This window comes from Furipterus horrens, unplaced genomic scaffold (assembly GCF_987537825.1).
Source record: "Furipterus horrens unplaced genomic scaffold, mFurHor1.1.pri manual_scaffold_8, whole genome shotgun sequence".
Taxonomy (NCBI): Eukaryota; Metazoa; Chordata; class Mammalia; order Chiroptera; family Furipteridae; genus Furipterus; species Furipterus horrens.
The window spans coordinates 94,182,468-94,203,879 of NW_028327178.1; the positions used below are offsets into that span (position 1 = coordinate 94,182,468).

The window sequence follows — 21,412 nt, forward strand, 5'->3', positions numbered from 1 at the left end:
GCCCTATGGCTGGGATGTGCTCCCAGCCATCTCTCCTTTCTTATGCCAGTTGTATCCCTGACTTGGTTGCAATTTTTAACAACTTTCTCCCTGGTATTAGACAATTTCAGTCAGTCATGTATTCACTTAACAAATCCTCAGTGAGCCCTCTCCTGTGGGCTAAGTGCTTGGGACATAGACATGACTTACTGTCCCTGCCCACAAGAGATAGAAGCAGTGACTCAGGAGGATGTGGGAGAGTTTAGGGCTTCTGATTATGAGGTGTCTTTTGCGCTTGGTCCTGTACCAAGGAAGCTCTTTGTGGGTGACATCATCATTCCCATTTTACAGATGAAGAAACTGAGGCTCTGAAAGGCTAAGGCTAACTTACCTGAAGAGGCTATACCCCTCTTTGGGCCTCAGATCCCCCATCTGTAGAATGGGTTGGGGTGGACATTGTCTAAGGGGCCCAGGCAGCCCTGCCTGCTCCCAGAGTCGCTCCTTCACCCCAGGGTCCTCTCTCTTCTCCAGCCAGGACCATGGGCAGCAACAAGAGCAAGCCCAAGGATGCCAGCCAACGGCGCCGTAGCCTGGAGCCTGCTGAGAACACCCATGGTGGCAGCAGTGGGGGCGCCTTCCCCACCTCCCAGACCCCCAACAAGCCAGCCTCTGCTGATGGCCACCGAGGCCCCAACACGGCCTTCTCCCCTGCCGCTGCTGAGCCCAAGCTATTCGGAGGCTTCAACTCCTCAGACACAGTCACCTCTCCGCAGAGGGCGGGGCCCCTGGCTGGTCAGTGGGCCTGGGAGGGAGTGTTGCAGGATGACCTTTGCCCATCCTAGCCGGGCCCAGGCTGTTATGCTGGGAGGACTGTGTCCTGGGGCAGCGACGCCCCCTTTCTGGGCTCTCTTTCACTTACTAAAGAGGAAGAGTCTATGGATTACTTGGTGTTGGGGACTTCCGGGAGTTTCCTGGAGGCTGTGGGTGGGAAGGGCTTTATAAACTGGAAAGTGTGTTGTACAATCCATCAGATACAGAGTATAAAGGGATCTAGAGAGAGGACTGTAGGGGGAAACTGAGGCCCTGAGAGCCAGGGGGCTGCTCAGGGAAGCACGTGGACCAGTTCTGAGTCTTTGTTCTTTGCTCTCTCAGTCCAGAGATGGGTCAGAACAGGCGGCTGGTGTGTGGCAGAAGGGGTGGGGAAGGTTAGGGGGGTTGTTGGGAGGAAGAACCCAAATTCCCCTTCAGAGGCCCTCCTGATGCTGAGATGCGCCCCTGCGCCCTCTGCTGGCACTTTATGGGTATAGCATCCCAGACAAGGGATGCTGAGAAAGGCAGATGTGGTCCTGGAGACACACAGACACATGACACTCACACAAACCCTTGTACTCCCACCCAACACACTCACACAAAGCCACATGCTCATGGCTACACACACAGTCAGCAGCTCATTCAAAGACACCCATGCAAGATATGTACATGTGCTTAGCTGGAGACTCTTATCTTAGATGCACACAGACCCCACACATAAAAACACACTCAGGGACACATGGATGTACACTTCCTAGGCACAGACACATGCCCAGTGCAGATGTGTACAAATATTAGTACATATACATGTATAATCTCATGGTCCCAGATGAAGACACACATGTGTAGTCCAAAGCCCTTCAAAGACACACACAGGACACAGACACATACGTAGGAAATGCATTCACGGATACCCACAGGCTCACCGGCCCAGACACACACATGCAGTGAGAACACAAACACACGGATGCTGATGGACCCCTCAGACCCAGACACATACCCAAGGGAGACAACAGACCCGCAAACACACCCATTCATTTGTCCAAGAAATATCTTGTGGCACCTCAGCTGTGTGCCAGGATTCTCCTGGTCTCAGGACACAGCAGTGCGTGAAGCAGACAAAACCCCCGCAGCGGACAGAAACACAGCAAGGCCTGTGAACTGGGCGGCGTGTTGGAAGGTGGTAACTGGCAGATGAGGAGGTGGAGTTTATAATTAAAATGGGGGACAGAGAGGGCCACTTTGAGGGGCCAGTTACCTGCCGCTGAGCTCTCCCCAGACACATAGACGTACTCAGAGAGAGAAATGGAGCAACCTTCTCTGGTGCAGTTTCCTTCATTCACTGGTTCATTCACCCCACAGCTGTTTCTTGAGAACCTTTTATGTGTCAGTCTGGGAACAAAACAAGGATGCCCATTAGTGGAGCCTTCTGGTTCTATGGAGAAGACAGACATGGAGCTGATAAGCCAACACCCAGCATCCCCCAGAGCCCAGGGGGACACTCAGACATGAAGAGATGCATGTGCTCCTACTCAGACACGTGGACACAGTTGGACATGCAGAGAGGCCCACCCACTCCGAATGTGACCTTGCCTCTGGGCTGGGCTCTGATGGCATGTGGGAGACTCCCACCCCCACCCCGCCCAGGATATAGGGTCCTTTTGTCCACCCCTCTCCCCAGCCATGGCCTCTGCCATTATAATATGCCCCTTCCCTCTCTGCAGGTGGAGTGACCACCTTTGTGGCCCTCTATGACTATGAGTCACGGACAGAGACTGACCTATCCTTCAAGAAAGGGGAGCGGCTCCAGATTGTCAACAACACGTGAGTGCCCCCTTCCCTATTGTCCCAGAGACCCCATCCCTTGGGCCCAGACTTGGGCCAGGGCCACCTCTGAGCATCCCGGACCCAGGGGGCAGTATGATGGGCAACAGGCAGAGCTGAGCACCAAGGCCGGCTGAGGGCCAGGGCGCTGTCCTGGGGCCTATGGGAATGACAGTGAGGCAAGTGGTGGTGGCTGGGGCTCCCGGAGGGCCCCTGGGACAGGATTCTGGGCTCAGTGACTGGGCAACAGGGCACAGCACCCCAGATCCCAGACTCTGCAGAGGGGCATGTGGTCAGGGCAGGACTGGGCCCAGGACTCAGGACACAAAATGCAGGGCCTGAAACTGGAGGCTGTGCCCACAGAAGTGCGCTTGTTAGTGACTTGGGGCTGGGAGCCTGGAGCAGCCAGTTGAGCCCGAGTGTCCAGCTATAGGGGAAGGAACCCACCTTGGGAGGGCTGGGGAACCCATGGTGGGTGCTTAGTGTGAGAGCATCAGGACTGGGCATGTGGACAAGATGGCAGGGTAGGGGACAGAGGGCAGGGCTCCCTGGTGGATGTATGGTTCACCTCCAGGGACTCCAGCCTTGGGGTGGGGCATCCTAGAGCCAAGCTGGCCTATGGGGACCCGTGCCAGACTCTGGGGCCTCTGTGGATGGGGGAGGGGTGGGTGGGACTGCAGCCATGGGATGGGGGTCCTTCTCTTGTCCCCCCTCTTCTTTCCCTGCCTAGAGTGCAGTGCAGTGGGAGTGAGGTGCAACACCTGTCATGGGGAGCACCGTGCAGCCTTTGGGTCATATGCCCAGGGTGGGGGCCCGTGGAGGGTTTTGGGGGAGGTTGGGGGGGTTTGCTCATGTAGGAGTGCCAACCAGGCGGGGCCGAGCCTGCACCTGCTGCGTTGCTGCCCTTGGCAGCGCTTGCTGTCTCTCCTGTCCCCCTGCACCCTGGGATCCCCATGCCGCCCCCCTCCCCCGCCCCGACTCCTGGCCCGTGCTTGCTTCCTCCAGCCCTCTCTCAGCTTCTCCCTCTCTCTGCTTCTCTCTTGCTGGCCCTTAGGAGGAAGGTGGATGTCAGGTGTGTACATACGTCGCAAATGGGCGGGGCGCTTCGCTTCACGGTGGGGGTGGGGCTGCTGTCTGCATGTGGCATGTCCCTGCCTGTGGTCTCTGCTCCCTTGGCTGCCTGCTTCCAGCTTCCCAGCTTCTGCCCTCACCCCCAGCCCGTTTAACCAGGTCCTGACCTTAACCCCAGGCTGAGACTGGGGAGGGTCCTCCCATCACCCCTGTCGCTCCCCATCACCTCTCCTCCCATCCACCCTCCTAACTCACCGCTCCTCATTCTGACCCATCAGCCCACATCGTGTGCCAGCGCATGCATGGTCCAGTGCGAGACCCGGTGGGACCTGGGTGGGGGAGGCCTGTCCATGCCTTCCTGGAGCCAGAGTGTGGCCAGGAGCCAGCCCCAGTCTAGGCCAAGTGGCAGGCAGAGGGTGGAGCCAGGGTCAGCCCCGGCATTTGGGTCTCTGCTGTGTGCCCCTCCCTGGTGGTGACCACAGAGAGTAGGAGGTTCAAGCAAGTCCTTGGACGAAGAACCGTGAAGTCACATGGCAAGTGGAGGTGGTGGAAGGCAATCCCTCGCAGAGGGTGCCTTTGGGGCTGAAGAAGGGCAAGAAGGTTCTAGAAGACAGAGTAGAATTGATCTGAGTGTCCTCGAAGGCCTGACATCTGCAGCCTCTCCGAGTGTGCCTTGCTTGTTGGTGCCCCTTCCCTTGTGCATGCTGTTCCCTCTGCCTGACCTGTCCCGTGTCCCATCTCTGCCTGGCAAACTCCTGTTCGCCCCTTAGGAGCCAGCTGAGGGCTGCCTTCTCGGTGAGGCATGAGGGAAAAGAGGTGCCGGGTGCCGTGCAAGGCGTTTTTTCCTGTGTCTTTGAGTTTACACAGCAGCAATCCTGACAGGCCTGTAGTGATTTGGGGAGGGGACGTCTCCATTCTGCAAATGAGGAAACTGAGGCTCAGACATGCGAAGGCCCTTGTCCAAGGTCACACAGCTACCAAACTGCAAAGCCAGGACTGGGACTTGGGCAGCAGCTCTCTCCCCGACTCCAGCTGCCCTCCCTGGGTGCTTCCCCAGCTCTCCTCCCCCCGTGCGTCTGAGGCCTGGGGTCACTCCAGTCTCATATGGTTTTGGCTGTTTGCACCTGCCTCCCTCCACCCTGGGAGCACCTTGAGGGCTGCTCGCAGGTCTCCCACAGTCCGGGTCCCCCGTCACCTGTTGCTCAGCACGCAGGGGTGCCCCTCTGGTGCTGGTGAACAAGATGGACGAATGATGATAAAATACCACTGCGTACTGTGCTTTGTGTGTGAGCCTGGTTTCATGCCGAGCGCTTTGAGCTGCATTGTTTTATTCACACTTCACCACAGCCTTGGGAAGTGGAAACTCATATTTGCTCCATTTTACAGATGAGGAAACTGAGGCCCAGAGAGGTGAAGTGACTTGCTCGAGGTCCCACAGCTAATGGTGGCAGAGCTGGGAGGGGTAGGCATGACCCATGGCCTTTGTCGGGGGTACTCAGCAGGGGCGCAGAGGAGCCAGGGTGAGGGAAGGCCCATGCACAGGAGGATGCATCAGGTTGGAGGCTCGGAAGTATTGGGGGGGTCAGTCTCAGTCAGCAACAATGGGAAGGACATCTCAGGCTGCGGTCACAGCTTGAGCAAAGGTGTGACTGGAGGAAAGGCTCTGGAAACTGATTCTGCCTCTTCCACCTACAGCCTGGGAGCTGCCCTCACTGCTTCTTTTGTCTACCCCTTCCCTTCCTTTGTCCTGCCTTCAGGGGTGGGCTGGGGGGTGTTTGGCCAGCCCTGGGGCTGTGGGAGGGCTGGCAGTGATGGAGTCTGTCCATGGGCAGCCCTCGGGGGCAGTGAGGTGCCCTGATTGGAGGGTGGGGGCGAATTGAGAGCCCTTCCTCACGCTGCAGTGCTCAGCTGCTCCTTGGCCTGAGAAGTCAGGTGGTGGCCGATTTCTGGGTTGGCACTAGAGGAAGAGGAGAGACAAACGGATGGAGGGGGGGTGCTTATTGGAAGTTGCGCCATCCAAATTTGAGGTGTTCCGGTCTCATACCCCAGCCACCTGTCCTTCCATCATTATTGCTTAGAGCCCATTGTTGTTTAAGCCCCGAGCCCCCTGCCCTAAGCCCCCACCTTCCCCTGTGAGTGAGGGACTGTCTGAGTCTAACCTGTGGCTGGGCTGGGTGGCAGGGGAGATGGAGAGCTTAAGGATGAGCCCGTCTGTTGCTGGGGTTTGGCCAGGGCTGGCTGGGTCGGGGTCTTCATGGCAGGCCTGGGGATCCTGCCCCTGGGACTTCATGCCATATGGCCCTGAGTTCTAGAATGCTTGACGTTCTGTGGCTGTGGGACTGAGATACCCCTCTGGTTTCTGAGGTCTGACTGTCCCAAGCCCCGGCCCTGGTGTCTGAGTCTCCAGGGTTCAGGAATACTCTGGGTCTGACTCAGGGTTGCTCCCTGAACTGCCCCTTCCTCCCACCTCTATTCCAGCAGCTTCTTTGGGGGCGCTCTCCAGCAAGCACTAACCTCTGCCACCTTGCCCTGGGCACTTCCCGCCATGGGGCAAGGGATACCTTCCTTCCCTCCTTATGTGACCTGCCCTGGCCTCACCCTGCCCTCTCCCACATGCCACGTGCCCAGTGCAGGAAATTTGCCTGCATGGGCCATGTCGAGCTGCCTGAACTTGCCTGCTGTCCCCAGAGTGCTTCTCTAGCCAGTATATAAGCACCCAAATGGTATAACTTCCCAGGTTCCAAAGCTACCACATTCCTGATCCAAATACCGGCCCAGCCAGTGCAAAGATTAGGGTCCAAAAAGAGACTCGGACAGGTGAGGTCAGTATCCTAGGGTCATACAGCTTGTGAGCAGCAATTGGAATGTAAAATCATAGCTCAGGGACGTCTTGTCCAGTGCTTTCTCCTCTGGCTACAGGTGGGAAGGTGAGGGCTTAGGCAGGGAATGTCTTACTTCTTCCCTTCTTTCCCTTTTCCTTACCCATCTGATGAGGACTAGGGCCCCAGGGAAGGTGTCTAGATTAACCCGCTGTTACTTCCGAGGCTGGGCTTTGGGTTGGTGTCCCTTGGCAGCCACCTGCAACAGGTTTGAGTCTCCCAGACCATAGACTTAGGAAGATGGTGCTTGGTAGCCCCATTTCACAGGTGGGTAAACTGAGTCTCAGATGATAATCATAGTAATTAGCCAACTTGAAGCTGAAGCTGGTTTGATACTGACTGATTTGCATTATTGCAAGGGAGATTCTGTGAAAAAGGAAATAAAAAGTATAATTTCCTTTTTATAGATGAGAAAACTGAGACCCAGAGAGGGGAGAGTACTTACCCAAGGTCACACAGCAAATCCTTATTGGAGATGGACTGAGCTGCTTTGGTTTAAAAAAATAAAAACATTTTGGAGAGTTGGGGAGGTGCACCATTGAGATACAGATTCAATTGTTTTTCTTTTTTTAGCCAACTAAGATATTAACAGTTCATACACATTGAGCACCTATTGTGTGCCAGGCTCTGTGCTGGTATTTTACATCCTTGGAGGGAGGCACAAGTATCCCCATTCTACAGATGAGGAAACTGAGGCAGGGCCAAGGTCACACAGCCTGCACATGGTGAGCTGGGTTGGTACCCGGGGTGGCTGACTCCGGCTCTCAAGCTCTCAGACACCTGTCAAGCTGGGGCCAGGCCGACGGTGGGCCTCGAGTCCTTTAGTGAGATTACAGTGTACCACCATCCCTGTCCTTGTGAACTAAAGCTCCCAAACTGGGCTGGGAGCCCAAACTCACATATGGGCTGATGTCGGGGAGCTAGAGGCTCTGCTAGCCAAAGTCTGAGTAACGTCAGCAGAACTGAACCCCCATTGTTTCTGGGGGCCCTACTTGGCTGGCCTCTGGGCACAGGCTCTGCCGGTTTTCCACTCTGAGTTGGTGGCTGGGGGCTCCCCAGAGGCTGGTCAGCTTGCAGACTCTGGCATTGTCAATCTGCCTCATCTTGTAGCCTCTGACCCAGATCTCGGCCCAGTCCCTTGCCCCAGCCCTGCTGCCTCCTCCTCCATCTGCCCCTGGCTTCCCCTAGGCTCTCCGAGCCTTTGAGGGCCTGGGGAGGCTTCAGGCTGTGTCTGGCTGTGGGCATTCAGGGAACCTGGTTCCCACTCTTGCTCTGCCATTGATTTGCTGTTTGGCTTTGGGCAAATCACTGCCCCTTCTGCACCTTATTTTCCCCATTGGTGAAATGAAGGCTTTGGCCTGGAAGATCTCAGCTGTTACCTTGCTTTGTAGCTCTGGGCAAGTCTCAGTCCCTCTCTGTGCCTCAGTTTCCCCAACTCTACAAAGGAAGGGCTGCGTTACTCCAGTCTGGGCACTATGTGTCCTTGGGCTGGTGCCTCAACATCTGAGCTACAGTTTCCTAATTTGGGGGCTGAGGCCTGCCTTATTCCCTCTCAGGGTGACCTTGAGGGTCAAATGGGACAGACAAGTGTGGACACCCCTGGGTGGGTGCACAACAGGAGGTAAATGGAGGTCCTGGGCATGTGAGGGCTCCTTTCCTTGAGGTGGGCCCTGTCCCCTTACTCTTCCTCTCCTGCGGAAACTCCCACATGAACTGTGTCCCTGCCCGAATGTGTGGCAGCAATGGCACAACTGAGTCAGCCACGCAGTCCCTATCACACTGCCTTCGCCTCAGTCCATCCAGAAGGAACCCTACCCCTTCTGGTTCAGCCTCACTACCACCTGCCCCCACCACTCCACTAACTAAGCCCCAGTCTGGGTGCTCACCTATACTCTCCCAGGTCCTTGGAGAGCTCCGCTAGCCACATACACTCCTGGCTTCAACTTCTCCATCTTCAAAATGGGCTAAAGAATATGGGTCAGGGGAAACTCAGAAGAGCCAGGAGCCAGGGGGGTTCAGGTTCAAATCCAGGCTGTGTGACTGTTGGCAAGTGCCTTTCTCTCTTTGGACCCAGTGATGAGGAGGGGAGCACATCCTGCTTGCTGTGTGTCTTCTTGGAGTCATGGTGAGGCCCAAAGGTGCCCTCAGATAGCGAAGCTCAGCGAGTGATCCAGCCCTTCTCACCTGGCAGTCGGGAGCCTGGGCCTGGCTGTGTGGCCTTGAGCAGAGGCCTATGCTTCTCTGGCCTCAGTCTTCCCATCTACACAGGACGAGTGGGTGGGAGCTGGGCCCTAATTCCCAGGCAGCCCTTCCCATGGCCCCCACATTCCTCATGGACCATCCCTCTCCCCTTTGGTTGCTTTGGATGTGAGGCCTTTGTGGCTGCCCCCTTGTCCCCCATCCCCAGCACTGCCTGGCTGTCCTGCTTTCTCCCTCACTCTTTCTGCCTCTCCCTCTCACCACCCCCATCTCTGCCTCTTCTTTCCTGTTGGGCTCTCGCTTTCTCCTCTCTCCTCTGTGTCTGTGGACCCCCGCTCCAGCCAGACCTGGTTCACATTCAGATGGCTGCAAAGGTACTTCCCCCCTCCCCACTCCCACCCAGGCCCAGGGGACCCGATGGTGTGGGGAGCGCCTCCTGCCCCAGCCCCCATCTCCTCTTCTGCCTTGTGCGGCAATTAGTGTAAAAGTGCCCTGGAGTTTGGGGCTCTGCCACCCCAGCCCCCTCCGACATGACTCGCTGTGTGATTTTGGGCAAATCCCAGCCCCCTCTGGCCTCAGTTTCCCCCATAGATGGGCAGGCTGCAAGAGGAGGCCTGTGGCTTTCAGCCAAGGAGCCCTTTAGGTGTGACCTGTGATTTGTGACAAAGGCTAGCATTGCTCTAGTTTGCAGGGTTGGCACCTGGTTTGTCACTGAGCCCAAAAAGGGCTACCCCCTGCTTCCACCCAGGTCTCACCAGCTCCCAGGATTGGACTTCCAAGTCTCAGGACTTGGGGAAACTTTGAAGGTCTGATTTGACATCCACCTGGGACAGGAACCTTTTCTCCTGTTGTAACTTGCTTGCACCTTGGGGCTAAGGAGCCCCCCTACCTCACTCCCAAGGCAGCTCTTGGCATCTTCAGAGGGCTTGGTCTATCTGCAGGGAAGCAAGGTGACTTCCCGTCCCAGGACTCTGCGCCTGTGAATTCAGGCCTCAGGCTGACCAAGGTCAGTCCTGCCACAGTCCTGGACAGAGCCTCTCTGAGGCAGCTTTGGCCAGGAGGCCTCTGGGCCAGGGCGAGGAAGAGGCCCGGGGCCAACGTGGCCTTGCAGGCTGTGAGTGTCCCGCCCCCCTGCTCCCTGTGCTCCACTTGGCCTCCAGGGCTCCCAGCACAGCGCCCCTGCAGATTGCAGGCACTGGGGCCCACAGCTGATGACCCCCTTCTCCTTTGTCCTCCCCTCCTCCACTCAGAGAGGGAGACTGGTGGCTGGCCCACTCGCTCAGCACAGGGCAGACGGGCTACATCCCCAGCAACTACGTGGCGCCTTCCGACTCCATCCAGGCCGAGGAGTGAGTATGGACTCTGGCCCCCTGCTTGCTCAACGTCGCTGCCAGTTCGGGGCTGGGGTGGGAGATCTGGCTGCTCAGGGTCCCAGACTCATCCCAGGCAGAGGCACTGTGGGTGGGCTGGAGTCGGGGCCATGGGTACCATCCTCCTCCCTCCCACCCCAGGTGGTACTTTGGCAAGATCACGAGACGGGAGTCTGAGCGGTTACTGCTCAATGCGGAGAACCCAAGGGGGACCTTCCTGGTGCGAGAAAGCGAGACCACAAAAGGTATGAGCACTCCCGTGGGCCAGTGGGAAGTGTCTTTTTGTGGGTTGTTTGAGCTGGGTGTGGCAGAATGAGTAGGAGTTTGGTGTATGGAGTGAGGCGGTAAGAACCCTCCAGGTGGGGAAAATGACAGGGTCAAAGGCAGAGAGGTACATTTGAGGAACATAAGTTACCTTGGGTGGCCAGAGGTGCAGCAAAAGAGGACACCTAGCCTCTCTGGCCTCAGTTTGCCCAGATGAGGAATGGGCACAGGTTGTCCAGAGGACTGAGGGTCACACAGCATAAAGCTTGTTCCTATGGTGGGTGCTGATGCACTGGGCCTCTCTTCTCCCCCTTCTTCAGGGGCCTCGGGGGCTGGACTAGGTCCTGGGACCTGGCTTTGCCCCTCCCCCAACAGTCCTGGCCCTTGTTCCTTTGTCCCTTCCCCCAGCAAGAGAATGTGTATCACCGGCTTTCTCTCCAGCCCCTCTGCAAGTGGGTTGCAGGCGCCCCATCACCATGGCAACAAAGCTGGGCCACTTCCTGTGGGCCTGGGGCTCAGCAGGAGATGGGAAAGCAAATCATGCATGTCATGCATGTGCATTTATGAGCGGTCGTGCAGCCGCACACACCATGTGGGTGTCCAGGCTTGTATGTTGCTGCATGGGAATGAATTGCCGTGGGTTTGGTTTGTCTTCATGCCTGGGGGCCAGGGGAGTTGTACCTCTGTGAGCATGCAGCCCCTGGGCACAGGCATGCCTGCGTGTGTGCACAAGTAGCTTCTATGTGCAGGGGGCCTGGGCCATCTGCAGGAAGTCATGGTTGCCCCAGGCAGGCTTTAGGGACCTGAGTACTGGGTCAAGTCCCAGCTCGGTACTGACCTGCTGGTGATCTGATGCCTAGCTACTTCCCTCTTTGGGCCTCATTTTCCCTTCTTTACACAGATTTTAACCCCTACCTGAGGACTGTCCAGAGGGTCTGTGGTCCATGTGGACTGGGCTTCTAGCTATACCTGTACACTCCCTCTCAAGAAGGGCTTTCTCTGTCCCCTGGAGCTTCTGCCCCCACTGCCCCACCCTCTGAGGCTCAGCCCCTATTCCCTGATGCCACCTTGTTCTCTGATGCCACTGTCTCCAGGGGTCAGGTTAACAGAGGCTCCTAGCCAGGCCTACTGAGCACGAGGAAGCTTTTCCAGCCCAAAGCTTTTCTAGGTTCAAGGAAAGAAGAGAGGGGACCATTATTGCTGGTCCAGCTCCTGCCCATCTCTGCCCCAGCCTCAGCCAGCCACTGGCTCCTGCCTGAGCTTGGAGTCTTCAGGAAGTGGTAGGGCACAGACAGTGCTCCTGAGAACAGACCCAGAGAGGGGAAGCAGTTAGTCTGGGGACACACAGCTACTTGGGGCCATTCCTGCAATCCCAGCAAACATTTATTGAGCACCTACTGTGTGCGAGGCCCTCTTAGGTGTAGTCTTATTGAATTTTCCCAGCAGCACTGGGAGTAGCCCCATTGTGCAAAGGAGTACACAAGCCCAGAGAGGGCAAGTGGCTTGTTCAGGTCACACAATTGGGACGCTCACTCAGGCTGCCGAAGTCTTGCTAGGGCTAAGGGTGCATGGTGAAGCTTTCTGGCCAGGTGCCTCTTCGCTGACATGGCCCTGTCTCAGTGGCTGCCCCAGAGCTGGGTGCTCAGAGATAGACTGGGCCCCACCTGGCTCTCTCTGGGGCCCAGGGCTGCTGACCTGGCTTCCCTCTCCCCTGCTGTTCTGACCCAGAGCTGTGCTTAGTGCTGTGGCCTGTGGGGGTGACGGACCTGGTGCTCACGGCCCCTCTCTGGCCCTTCCCTGCAGGTGCCTACTGCCTCTCAGTGTCTGACTTCGAAAGTGCCAAGGGCCTCAATGTGAAGCACTACAAGATCCGCAAGCTGGACAGCGGCGGCTTCTACATCACCTCTCGCACCCAGTTCAACAGTCTGCAGCAGCTGGTAGCCTACTACTCCAGTGAGTGCCCCTCCAGCCGGGTGCAGGCCTCAAGGGGCCAGGCAGCTCGGCCCGCGTAGCTGGCTGCCTGGTGTGGGGCTAGGCCCTCGGAGGGCATTGGTGGGGGGTATCTCAGCCTTGGCTGCAGACCCTGAGGAGGGGCCTTTGGGGCCAACAAGGGTTGGGGCTTCAGTTTTGCTGAGTATGTGTGGGTCCTGCCCCCCTCCCTGCTTCTTTTCCCTGCCCCTGCTTCCTTTCCCCTTCTGCCCTCTTCCCTGTCTTCCTCCCTCCCCTGGCTTTTCCCTCTGCTTTCCTGCCTGTGCTCTCTTCTTGTTTCCCCTCAACCCTCTCCCCCCAACTGCCCCTCCCCCTTTTTCTGCTTTTCGGCAGCTGGCTGGTGAGGAGGGGGCTGCCCGGAGGAGTGAGCAGGGAAGGGAGGGGCACAGGCTGGTGTCATTTGTCTCTGCAGTCCTAGTACCGGTCTGAACTGGTTACTGGGAGAGGGAGAGGGGGGCTAGATTGCGGCAGAGAGAGAGAGAGAGAGAGAGAGAGAGAGAGAGAGAGAGAGAGAGCGCGAGGCAGAGGGAGCAAGGGCTCGTGGTGCTCCCGTGCGCAGCCCACATGTGCGATACTGTGGCTTTTCCGTCTGGATGTTGAGGGCTGCCCAGTGGACTGAAGAGTCAGTCACAGGCCTGTGTGAGCCCACGTGCCAGGTCTCTGTGGGCGCCCGTGTGGCTGTGGTGTGTGGCTCTGGCCTCTGTGTGCAGGTGTGGCCTGTTCTGAGTGCCTGCTGCTTCCCACTCCACACATCCTCCTCTTCTGTCCACTGGTCCTCCTGACTCCCTCTAGCATCTGCTACTTCTCTGTCCCCTTGGCCACCACTACCGTTCATTCTGAACCCTGTTTCCCCAGATCAAAACCCTCCGGGGGTTATCTTGGAATCTTCGGATAAGGACCCCAGTGTGGTCTCTGAGGCCTTGGGTAGTCTAAACCGGGGGCCGCTCTTCCCCCATTCACTCCCCTGCAACCCCCCAGCCTCCTTCCAGCTCCTGCCACCCAGCAGCTGTTCCTCCCTAAGGGCCTTTACACAGGCATGCAGCCCAGAGCCTTCTGGTTGGAGTGCTGCTCCCTAACCACTCACCCTCCTGCATCTTCAAACCCAAGTACCACTTCCTCTGGGAAGCCTTCCAGGACTTCATCCAGCCCACCTGCTGTTGCACACATAGCCCTCCTCTGTCACACATGCAGTCTTGGGAGCTGATTAAGGGAAGCTGGGTTCCCCCTGAACTGTGAGCTCCCAGAGGCCAAGGTTCCATTGGACTTATCCCTCATGGGGTCCCTGGTACCCACCAAGCTGGCCACCCCTTAAAGCCTGGTGGATGAATGGATGAATGATTCAGTGAGCAGATGCATGAGGCAGTGTGAGCCTGTGTGGGGTGAGGGGTGTACACACTGGCATGGGTGCTTCACCTCAAGGGCATCCTGTGTGTCCCTGAAGCCAGCATGTATGTAACGTGTTGGTCTGTACACACACACCGTGGGACAGGGAGGCCCCAGGGCGGATGCCAGGCCCGAACCCCACTTCCCTGTCTCCATCTTCAGAACATGCCGATGGCCTGTGCCACCGACTCACCACTGTGTGCCCCACATCCAAGCCACAGACTCAGGGCCTGGCCAAGGATGCCTGGGAGATCCCCCGGGAGTCCCTGCGGCTGGAGGTCAAGCTGGGCCAGGGCTGCTTTGGAGAGGTGTGGATGGGTAAGTCCTTGCTCCTCGCCCCTCTGAGGAGAACATGGTCCCCTTGGGGGGATTTTGGTGTCCCCACTTGAGAACCAGGCAGATGTCCATCTCGTCTGGCAGCTCGAGGCCCCCTTCCTCCTCCTTCCTTTTACCTCCCAGGGCCTCATGCGCCTCTGTTACACAGTGGGCCCTATTTTAAATAGGAAGCTCCCCAAGTGGTGGCTGGCACAGCATGGGGTGTAGCCCCCTCATGCCTCTGCAGAGGGGCTGGGCATTGCATCTCTCCAGGCGCTAGCTCAGGTCACTCTGAGGCTTGATCTTACCAACTGCAAAATGGAGCTGGGGACAGCAGGACCCAGCATGAGGCTGTGTGAGAACGCAGGCCTAGCGCACACCCACACGTAGCTCTCAGCCCTGGGAAGAGAGGCCTTGGCTCATGCAGGGCGTGCTGGCAAGTGCAGGACTGGCATGTTCTGGACCTGGGGCCTGTTAAGAATCTCCTGTCTAAACCTGGAGAAACTGCAAAATCATTCTTGAAAACAAACACCATGCAGCCCTGACAAAATTCAGGCACCCTCCAGCTGGTTTCGGCAGCCACAGAGGAATCGTGGAGCGTGGGGTGAGGTAGGCATGACAGCTGTAAGCCTGTGGCTTCAGTGGAGGGATCACAGTGTCCTATCTTCTAGGTATTCATCTGAGCCATGGCATTCACGTGGCGTTGCTGTCTCCACTTTTCTCCCTTCAGAGGAAGATTTGACAGGAAGAGCAGAGAGGGTCCCTGGGTGGAAGGCAGGGCAGGGACAAAGGCCTGGGGGCTGGCCTTCAGGCCAAGTCAGGAAAAGAGGGGTGTTGGCTTTGAGCTCGGGAGAGGGATGAGAAGCCAGCTCCTAGGCATATATGCAAAGTGAGGATGTGAGCAAACCCTGGGAAAGCCCACGTATCAGCTGTTCTGTGGCTGTGAGACTCATACCTGGCTTGGGTGTGCAGTAATCAGTGGGGGAAGTTCTTACTTCTTCCCTGATGCTCCAGGTAGGCATGTGAAGTGCCAGGTACATTTCCTCAGGTGGGCTGCGCTGGGAGGGCTAGAGCCCTAACCCTCAGATGGAGGCCCAGTGCCTGGGGGGAACAGCCCCAGCTTCTCATCAGAGGAGCCTCAGCCATTCATTTGCTAGCGCCCGAGGCAGTTTCTCTGGGCTGCTGAGAAGGAACATGATCATCCAGGAAAGACTGGTTGAGTTGGAACCCCGGTCTCTCATCCCAGGCAAATGTGCTGCTTTTGGGGACTTTCCTAACAATCATAGTCCTCACAACAGCTACTCTTTCTTGCGCATGTACCGGAGACTCATTTAATCCTTATGATAGTCCTGGGAGCAGCATCCTGTCCTTGTGCCCATTTTACAAGTGGGAACTCTGAGGCTCAGGGAGGCCAGAGCTGAAATTGGTACCTGGGCAGATCCTGGGTCCCTGTGGGATGGGAATGGGGCCTCCACTGATGCAGCCTGCACCCCTCCCCACACAGGGACCTGGAATGGCACCACCAGAGTGGCTATCAAAACCCTGAAGCCAGGCACGATGTCTCCAGAGGCCTTCCTGCAGGAGGCCCAGGTCATGAAGAAGCTGAGGCATGAGAAGCTGGTGCAGCTATATGCAGTGGTGTCTGAAGAGCCCATCTATATTGTCACGGAGTACATGAGCAAGGGTGAGGCCTGGTGACTGGCACCGAGGTGCGGGCAGCCCCTGGCTGGGCTGCCTCTGAGTCAGGGTGCTCACCACAGAGCAGGTGGGGAGTGCTTTACTGCCCCCCAGATCTAGAGTGTACCTCTTTAAAGGGGGAATAGAATAGAGCCAACTTCTCATGTCAATGGAAAGTTAAAACAAAGGTTGCCTTTCTCGTTTCATTTTATTTTTAATGACTTCCCACAATGCATCTTGTCTCCCCTAGTTTGCTGGTTTTTTAAAGCCACTTGCCATTTTTGTACAGAAAGAGAACTCCCCCAACCATTTGAGCTAAGCCACATCAAATCTCTGGCTTGACCCTTGCTGAGTTTTAAAATTAATGAATTATTTTCCATAATTCTACTTTTTGGAGGCATAATTTATATATTATTAAATGCACCCATTTTCAGCGACCAGTGCAAAGAATTTTAACAAATGGATACTCTGTGTGTTGCTTACCACAATCAGGACAGAGAAGATCTCCATCACTCCAGACAGTTCTCTTGCTCCGCTTTGCAGACAGTAGCCTCCAGCCCCAAACTCAGGCAACCACTGACATGCTTGCTGTCATCCTAGATTTGTTTATTCTAGAATTTCATTTATATAATCTTTTACATCCAAGAGTCTTTCTTGTTGTATGTTATCAGTCGTTTGTTCCTTTTTTATTGCTGAGGAGTATTCCATTGATGGAGGGACCCTAGTTTCTGTTTGTTCACCTAGAGGCGAACATACCATTGTTTCCCATTCTCCTTGCCTTTGAGTGACAAATGTCGAGTGAGACTTTTTTTATAGATGGGTTTACATAAACTCTGCAGTGCTGGTTAAAGTGAGGCCAGCCTGCCCAGTTGGGCAGGACCTGGGCATTGCTGCTCCCTAGCTCAGGGAGGGAGGCTAAAGCTGTTTTCTCTCTGCCCAGGGAGTTTGCTAGACTTTCTCAAGGGGGAGACGGGCAAGTACCTGCGGCTGCCTCAGCTGGTGGACATGGCTGCTCAGGTGAGTCAGCCCCTCTTAGACCCTTGGCATTGAGCACTCAGACCCACATGGCTCAGCCAGTTCTGGCCTCTTGAGCAGCCCCTCCAGGAAGCTTGCTTTCGTTGCCTTCACATGCACTGATCTTGCCTCATGTATTACTTGGGATTACTTGGTGGTTCTGGACAGAAGCAAGAGTCCTTACCTGGGCAGCAGGATTTGCAGACTTGCTATGGGACGTCAGGCCTCAGTTTTCTTCTCTGTGAAGGTCATTTATTCACTCAACAAACATGAGTTAGTATGTGTTTGCTCAACAACCATTTTTCCAATTAATCCTTATTGCAGTCGGGGTGATCGGGATGGCTGTTATTACATTTGACAGGTGAGAAAATTGAGGCTCAGAATGGGGACTTGGGACAGTAGGCAGGACCTGGCACTCATCTGTGTCTCTGGGGCATCTGGCGCCTCTTTTTCATGGTGACTCTGCTGCTCTGGCTGCATCTTGTGCCTCCCATTTTCCCTTTACCCTTCATCTGGTGTTCCCTCCTGCTGAGTGTTGGTCCTACCTTTTGGTGCCAATATCATTTATTGTAACCTGGCTTCGTTTGCCTGAAGAACTGGGAAGGCAGGTGTTTGGTTGGCTCTCTGTTGTGGGGATGATCCCAGCCCTGGGTACATGCCTTGTGACTTGGGAAGGGTGTGGGGTGGCCCCTGAGCCAGGTTCCTGGGCTCTGCCTGCAGATCGCTTCAGGCATGGCATACGTGGAGCGGATGAACTATGTCCACCGGGACCTGCGTGCTGCCAACATCTTGGTTGGAGAGAGCCTTGTGTGCAAAGTAGCTGACTTCGGCCTGGCTCGGCTCATTGAAGACAACGAGTACACAGCACGGCAAGGTGGGCAGGGTCTGGGTGGGTACCATATGCCTTGGGAAGCCATGCCCCTTCTCTGAACCTCAGTTTCCTTATCTGTTAAGTGGGGATGGGAATGGTGCTTTCTGGCAGATAGGCACCTATCTGACCTTTCTTGCTCCTGCAGGTGCCAAATTCCCCATCAAGTGGACGGCTCCAGAAGCTGCCCTCTATGGTCGGTTCACTATCAAGTCAGATGTGTGGTCCTTTGGGATCCTGCTGACGGAGCTCACAACAAAGGGCCGGGTGCCCTACCCTGGTAAGAGGGTTCCCCACAGCCCGTTTTCGGTCCCTGAACCCCTTTGCCCTGGTGACCTTAGAGAAGCCAGACCCCCTCCCAGGCCTCAGTTTCCCTATCTGTATAACAAAGAAGCTGAACCTGTGATCTTAGGCTCTCTCTGGTCAGGGCTTCCAACCTTGGGAAGGGGCTTACCCATGGTTACACCTACCCTGTCCTGGTGTGAAGCCCTCTCTGATGTCCCCGTCAGCTTCCCCCAACCCTGCTCTCCTCCCCAAGGCCAGCCTTCTCAGTCCTCTCTCTGCCCACAGGGATGGTAAACCGGGAGGTGCTGGACCAGGTGGAGCGGGGCTATCGGATGCCCTGCCCACCTGAATGTCCGGAGTCCCTGCACGACCTCATGTGCCAGTGCTGGCGGAAGGAGCCGGAGGAGAGGCCCACCTTCGAATACCTGCAGGCTTTCCTGGAGGACTATTTCACGTCCACTGAGCCCCAATACCAGCCTGGAGAGAACCTATAGGGAGCTGGCTATGGGGCTAGACTGGCTTCTCAGCTTGGATCTGGAGCTGGGTTGCCCCCAGTGTGGGGTCCTGCCTCCCTCGGCCTGTTTGCCTTGGATCCTCTCCATGGGGTTGAGTTGCCAGTGATGAGGCCACTCCCTCTTTTGTGGCATGGAAGGGCTTGGGCCCTGGGGCAGCCCCGAGGGCGGGGTCTACACCTGGCACAGTGACTGTGCTCTGGCTCCTGCTCCAGCCACATGCCTCCTCCTTGTACCCCTCCCGGAGCTCCGTGCATCGAGGCAGGAGGACCCAGGAAGAAGAGCTGGGGCTGAGGGCTCTTCTTTTCCCAGCCTCAACCTACTCTACCCATTGGCTCCTTCCCACTTCCATGCCACCCAGGTCTGTCTCCAGAGCTGGCCAAAGAGCCTTTCCAAAGAAAAGTGATAGGCCCTTGGCCGTCAGCCTGACTGATACCTTGCCCCTTGCCATCCATTTCTGAAACACCAGTGGTAGAGGCCTGGGGGTCCAGACCCCTCTGCTGTGCCTCCCAGGCAGGGCAGGCTGAGGCCTAGACTGACTTGATGGTGGGTGCGCTGGGCATCCCCTCAAACCCTGCCCTTCTTAGATCCAAGGGACCCTTAGAGATAATCAATTCCATGTCCCTTATTACCCATCGGGAAACTGAGTCCGAAGAGAGGTTGTGACTTATCCAATGCCACAGAGCAGTTCTGGGTTGAGATGGGATCAGAACCCGGTGCTCCCTCTGTCTTCCTCAGGAACCAACCAGATTGTCCACAGCGGCATCATGGACACACTGTGGCAGCCCAAGGGACAAGGGACGAGAGCATGGGTTAGAGACGGCAGAGAGTCCTGCTGCTATTTGCCACTCAGTGGGGCTGTTTTTTGGGGGGAAAGTGGAGGTGGATATGGGGCTGAGCTAGGAATGAGAGGTGAAGCTGCAGGTGTAGGGAGGCAGACTTCAATCAGAATGTGGGTGGGTTTTGACCTTCAGAGCTAGCCAGTCATGAAAGGGAGTGAGCTCCCAGGCTCTGGGGGCAATCAAGCAGAAAGAATTTCTAAGTAATTGGGAATCTCTGGTCCTGGCCTTAGGAGGGAACCCCAGGTCCTCTGCCCAGTTTGTCCTGTGTCATTTCAACACCTGGCCCCTGCTGTCCTCCCCAAGTTGGCACCCCTTAAGCCATGAGTAGGGAAGGGAGTGCCTAGGCTCGGGTGAGAGAGGATGAGGGTGTCCACTGCCATGCACCAGGACTGGCTGTGTGACCTTGGGTGGACTTTGCTTCTCTCTTGGCTGCAGTGTCTGCCTCCAGAGGTGGCCATGGCCTCTGCACTTGCTCCTCTCATGTCCAGACCCTGTGGTCTAGCATCACACAGTGAGCACAGCCCGGGGCATCAGGAGATTGTGTTCTGGCCCTAGCTCTGCTTTTCAGGGTATGTGGTGGCTTTTTCCTGGGCCTGAGTGTGCTCTTCTTAAAGGGGGTGGCTGACAGTTTGTGGGCAGTTTGCCAAGGGCCTCTGTGTGTGTATGTGTGTGTGCACGTGTGTGTTCCTCCGTGTGTGTTCATATTTAACATGTAAAAATGCCCCTTACTCTGTCCCCCAGACACATTGTACATTTCACCCACAGCCTGCCCCCCCCCCCCATCCCCCCATAGCAATAACATTCCCACTGCCAGGGATTCTTGAGCCAGCCAGGCCCTGCCAGCAGGGAAGGAGGCTAAGCGGTGCCTGCCTATGGAATTTCAACTTTTCTTTTCATACATGTTTCTTACCCAAGTCTCCTCCTGTCTTTCCCAGTCAAGTCTGGGCTCGTTTGCAACAGCGAGCTCTAAAAGTTCCTTCCAACTGCTCAAGATCCTTTGTATAAGGTGTCCTAATACTGTCCTTTTTTAAAAACAAACAAATAAATTGTGTTTTGTAGATTTCAGATGACTATGCAGAGGCTGGGGGGCCCCAGCTCTGGGCAGGGCCTGGCGGTCCCACATTCCATGGCCCAGGCTTGCAGGGGAGGGGGAAATCCAGAATTGATTGTAAATACTTTGCATATTATCTGATTAAACACAAACAGACCTCAGAGTTCAGCCACTGGTTTATTGAGCAGCTACTGTGTGCTGGAGAGGGAAGCGGGTGGGAGGTAAGGACAGACTGGTCACAGGGGCCTTTGCGCAGGCAGCACTGCTGCCTGGAGGGCTTCAGGCCTGGGTGTGACATGATCAGATTGGAGACAGCTACTTCAGAATGTGCCCATGCGTGCACACCTGTACCTGCATCTGGGGAGTGAGCACATTTGGCAGAAGCCTTGCTTGTGTCTGAGGTGCACCAAAGAATCCCAGGACGCCCAAAGTATAAGCAGTTCAGAACTCTGATGCCCTGGGTGGATGGTGACAGTTGACACTCTGGGCGCTGGGTGGGCTTGTCAGGCCTGCGCAGAGTTGTGGATGTGCTTATGGGAGATGTGGCTGTGTGCGCGCCATCTGTGTGTTTCCCAGGAGTGCTGGGCTGGGTGGGAGGTGGGGCTGGACCAACCAAAGTCCCAGGCACTCTGGAGAAAAATCCAGGACTCTCCCTCGCCTCCCTTCTTTCCTACCACACATGGACACAACCTGGGAAGTTCATTTGCAACAAGAGCCTCTATGAAGAAATTTATTTTTCATCAGACCACACACCTATCTGTGAGTCACCTCTGGCAGTGATAACACTTTAATTAAAAACAAATTTCAAAATTGGGACATTACTTTGTTCAATATTGTTTTCACAAGCCTGAGACCTCATGGGTATGCTCATGACTTCGGAGCATGACCAGGAACTTCCAAGGAACATGGATGTGTTCGCGGCATGGGTCTTCTGTTTGTTCATAGGGGGTGGGGGCAGGGTCCTAGGATGTGTGTGTGTGGGTGTCCTGTTGCCCATGGCTCTGTGCGTCTCTATACACACGTGTCCAGGTAGTGTGCTAGCCTGGGGGCGCCTGGGGTATGTGTGTACCTGGGTCTTAG

The 21,412-nt window shown here is 56.1% G+C and overlaps 1 protein-coding gene across 1 annotated transcript in view; it reads left to right on the plus strand.

Annotated features, from left to right (window-relative positions):
• SRC (SRC proto-oncogene, non-receptor tyrosine kinase) overlaps positions 1 to 20,495 on the plus strand; it is a 51,723-nt gene extending 31,228 nt beyond the window's left edge. Inside the window, exons 3-15 of the mRNA XM_090286377.1 lie at positions 511 to 771; positions 2,514 to 2,613; positions 3,668 to 3,685; positions 9,104 to 9,136; positions 10,013 to 10,111; positions 10,274 to 10,377; positions 12,200 to 12,349; positions 13,931 to 14,086; positions 15,588 to 15,767; positions 16,701 to 16,777; positions 17,495 to 17,648; positions 17,791 to 17,922; positions 18,213 to 20,495. Of these exons, the coding sequence (XP_090142503.1) occupies positions 519 to 771; positions 2,514 to 2,613; positions 3,668 to 3,685; positions 9,104 to 9,136; positions 10,013 to 10,111; positions 10,274 to 10,377; positions 12,200 to 12,349; positions 13,931 to 14,086; positions 15,588 to 15,767; positions 16,701 to 16,777; positions 17,495 to 17,648; positions 17,791 to 17,922; positions 18,213 to 18,421 (1,665 nt within the window). The 5' untranslated portion in view covers positions 511 to 518 and the 3' untranslated portion in view covers positions 18,422 to 20,495. The remainder of the gene's footprint in view (positions 1 to 510; positions 772 to 2,513; positions 2,614 to 3,667; positions 3,686 to 9,103; positions 9,137 to 10,012; positions 10,112 to 10,273; positions 10,378 to 12,199; positions 12,350 to 13,930; positions 14,087 to 15,587; positions 15,768 to 16,700; positions 16,778 to 17,494; positions 17,649 to 17,790; positions 17,923 to 18,212) is intronic.
• Positions 20,496 to 21,412: the final 917 nt, after the last annotated feature.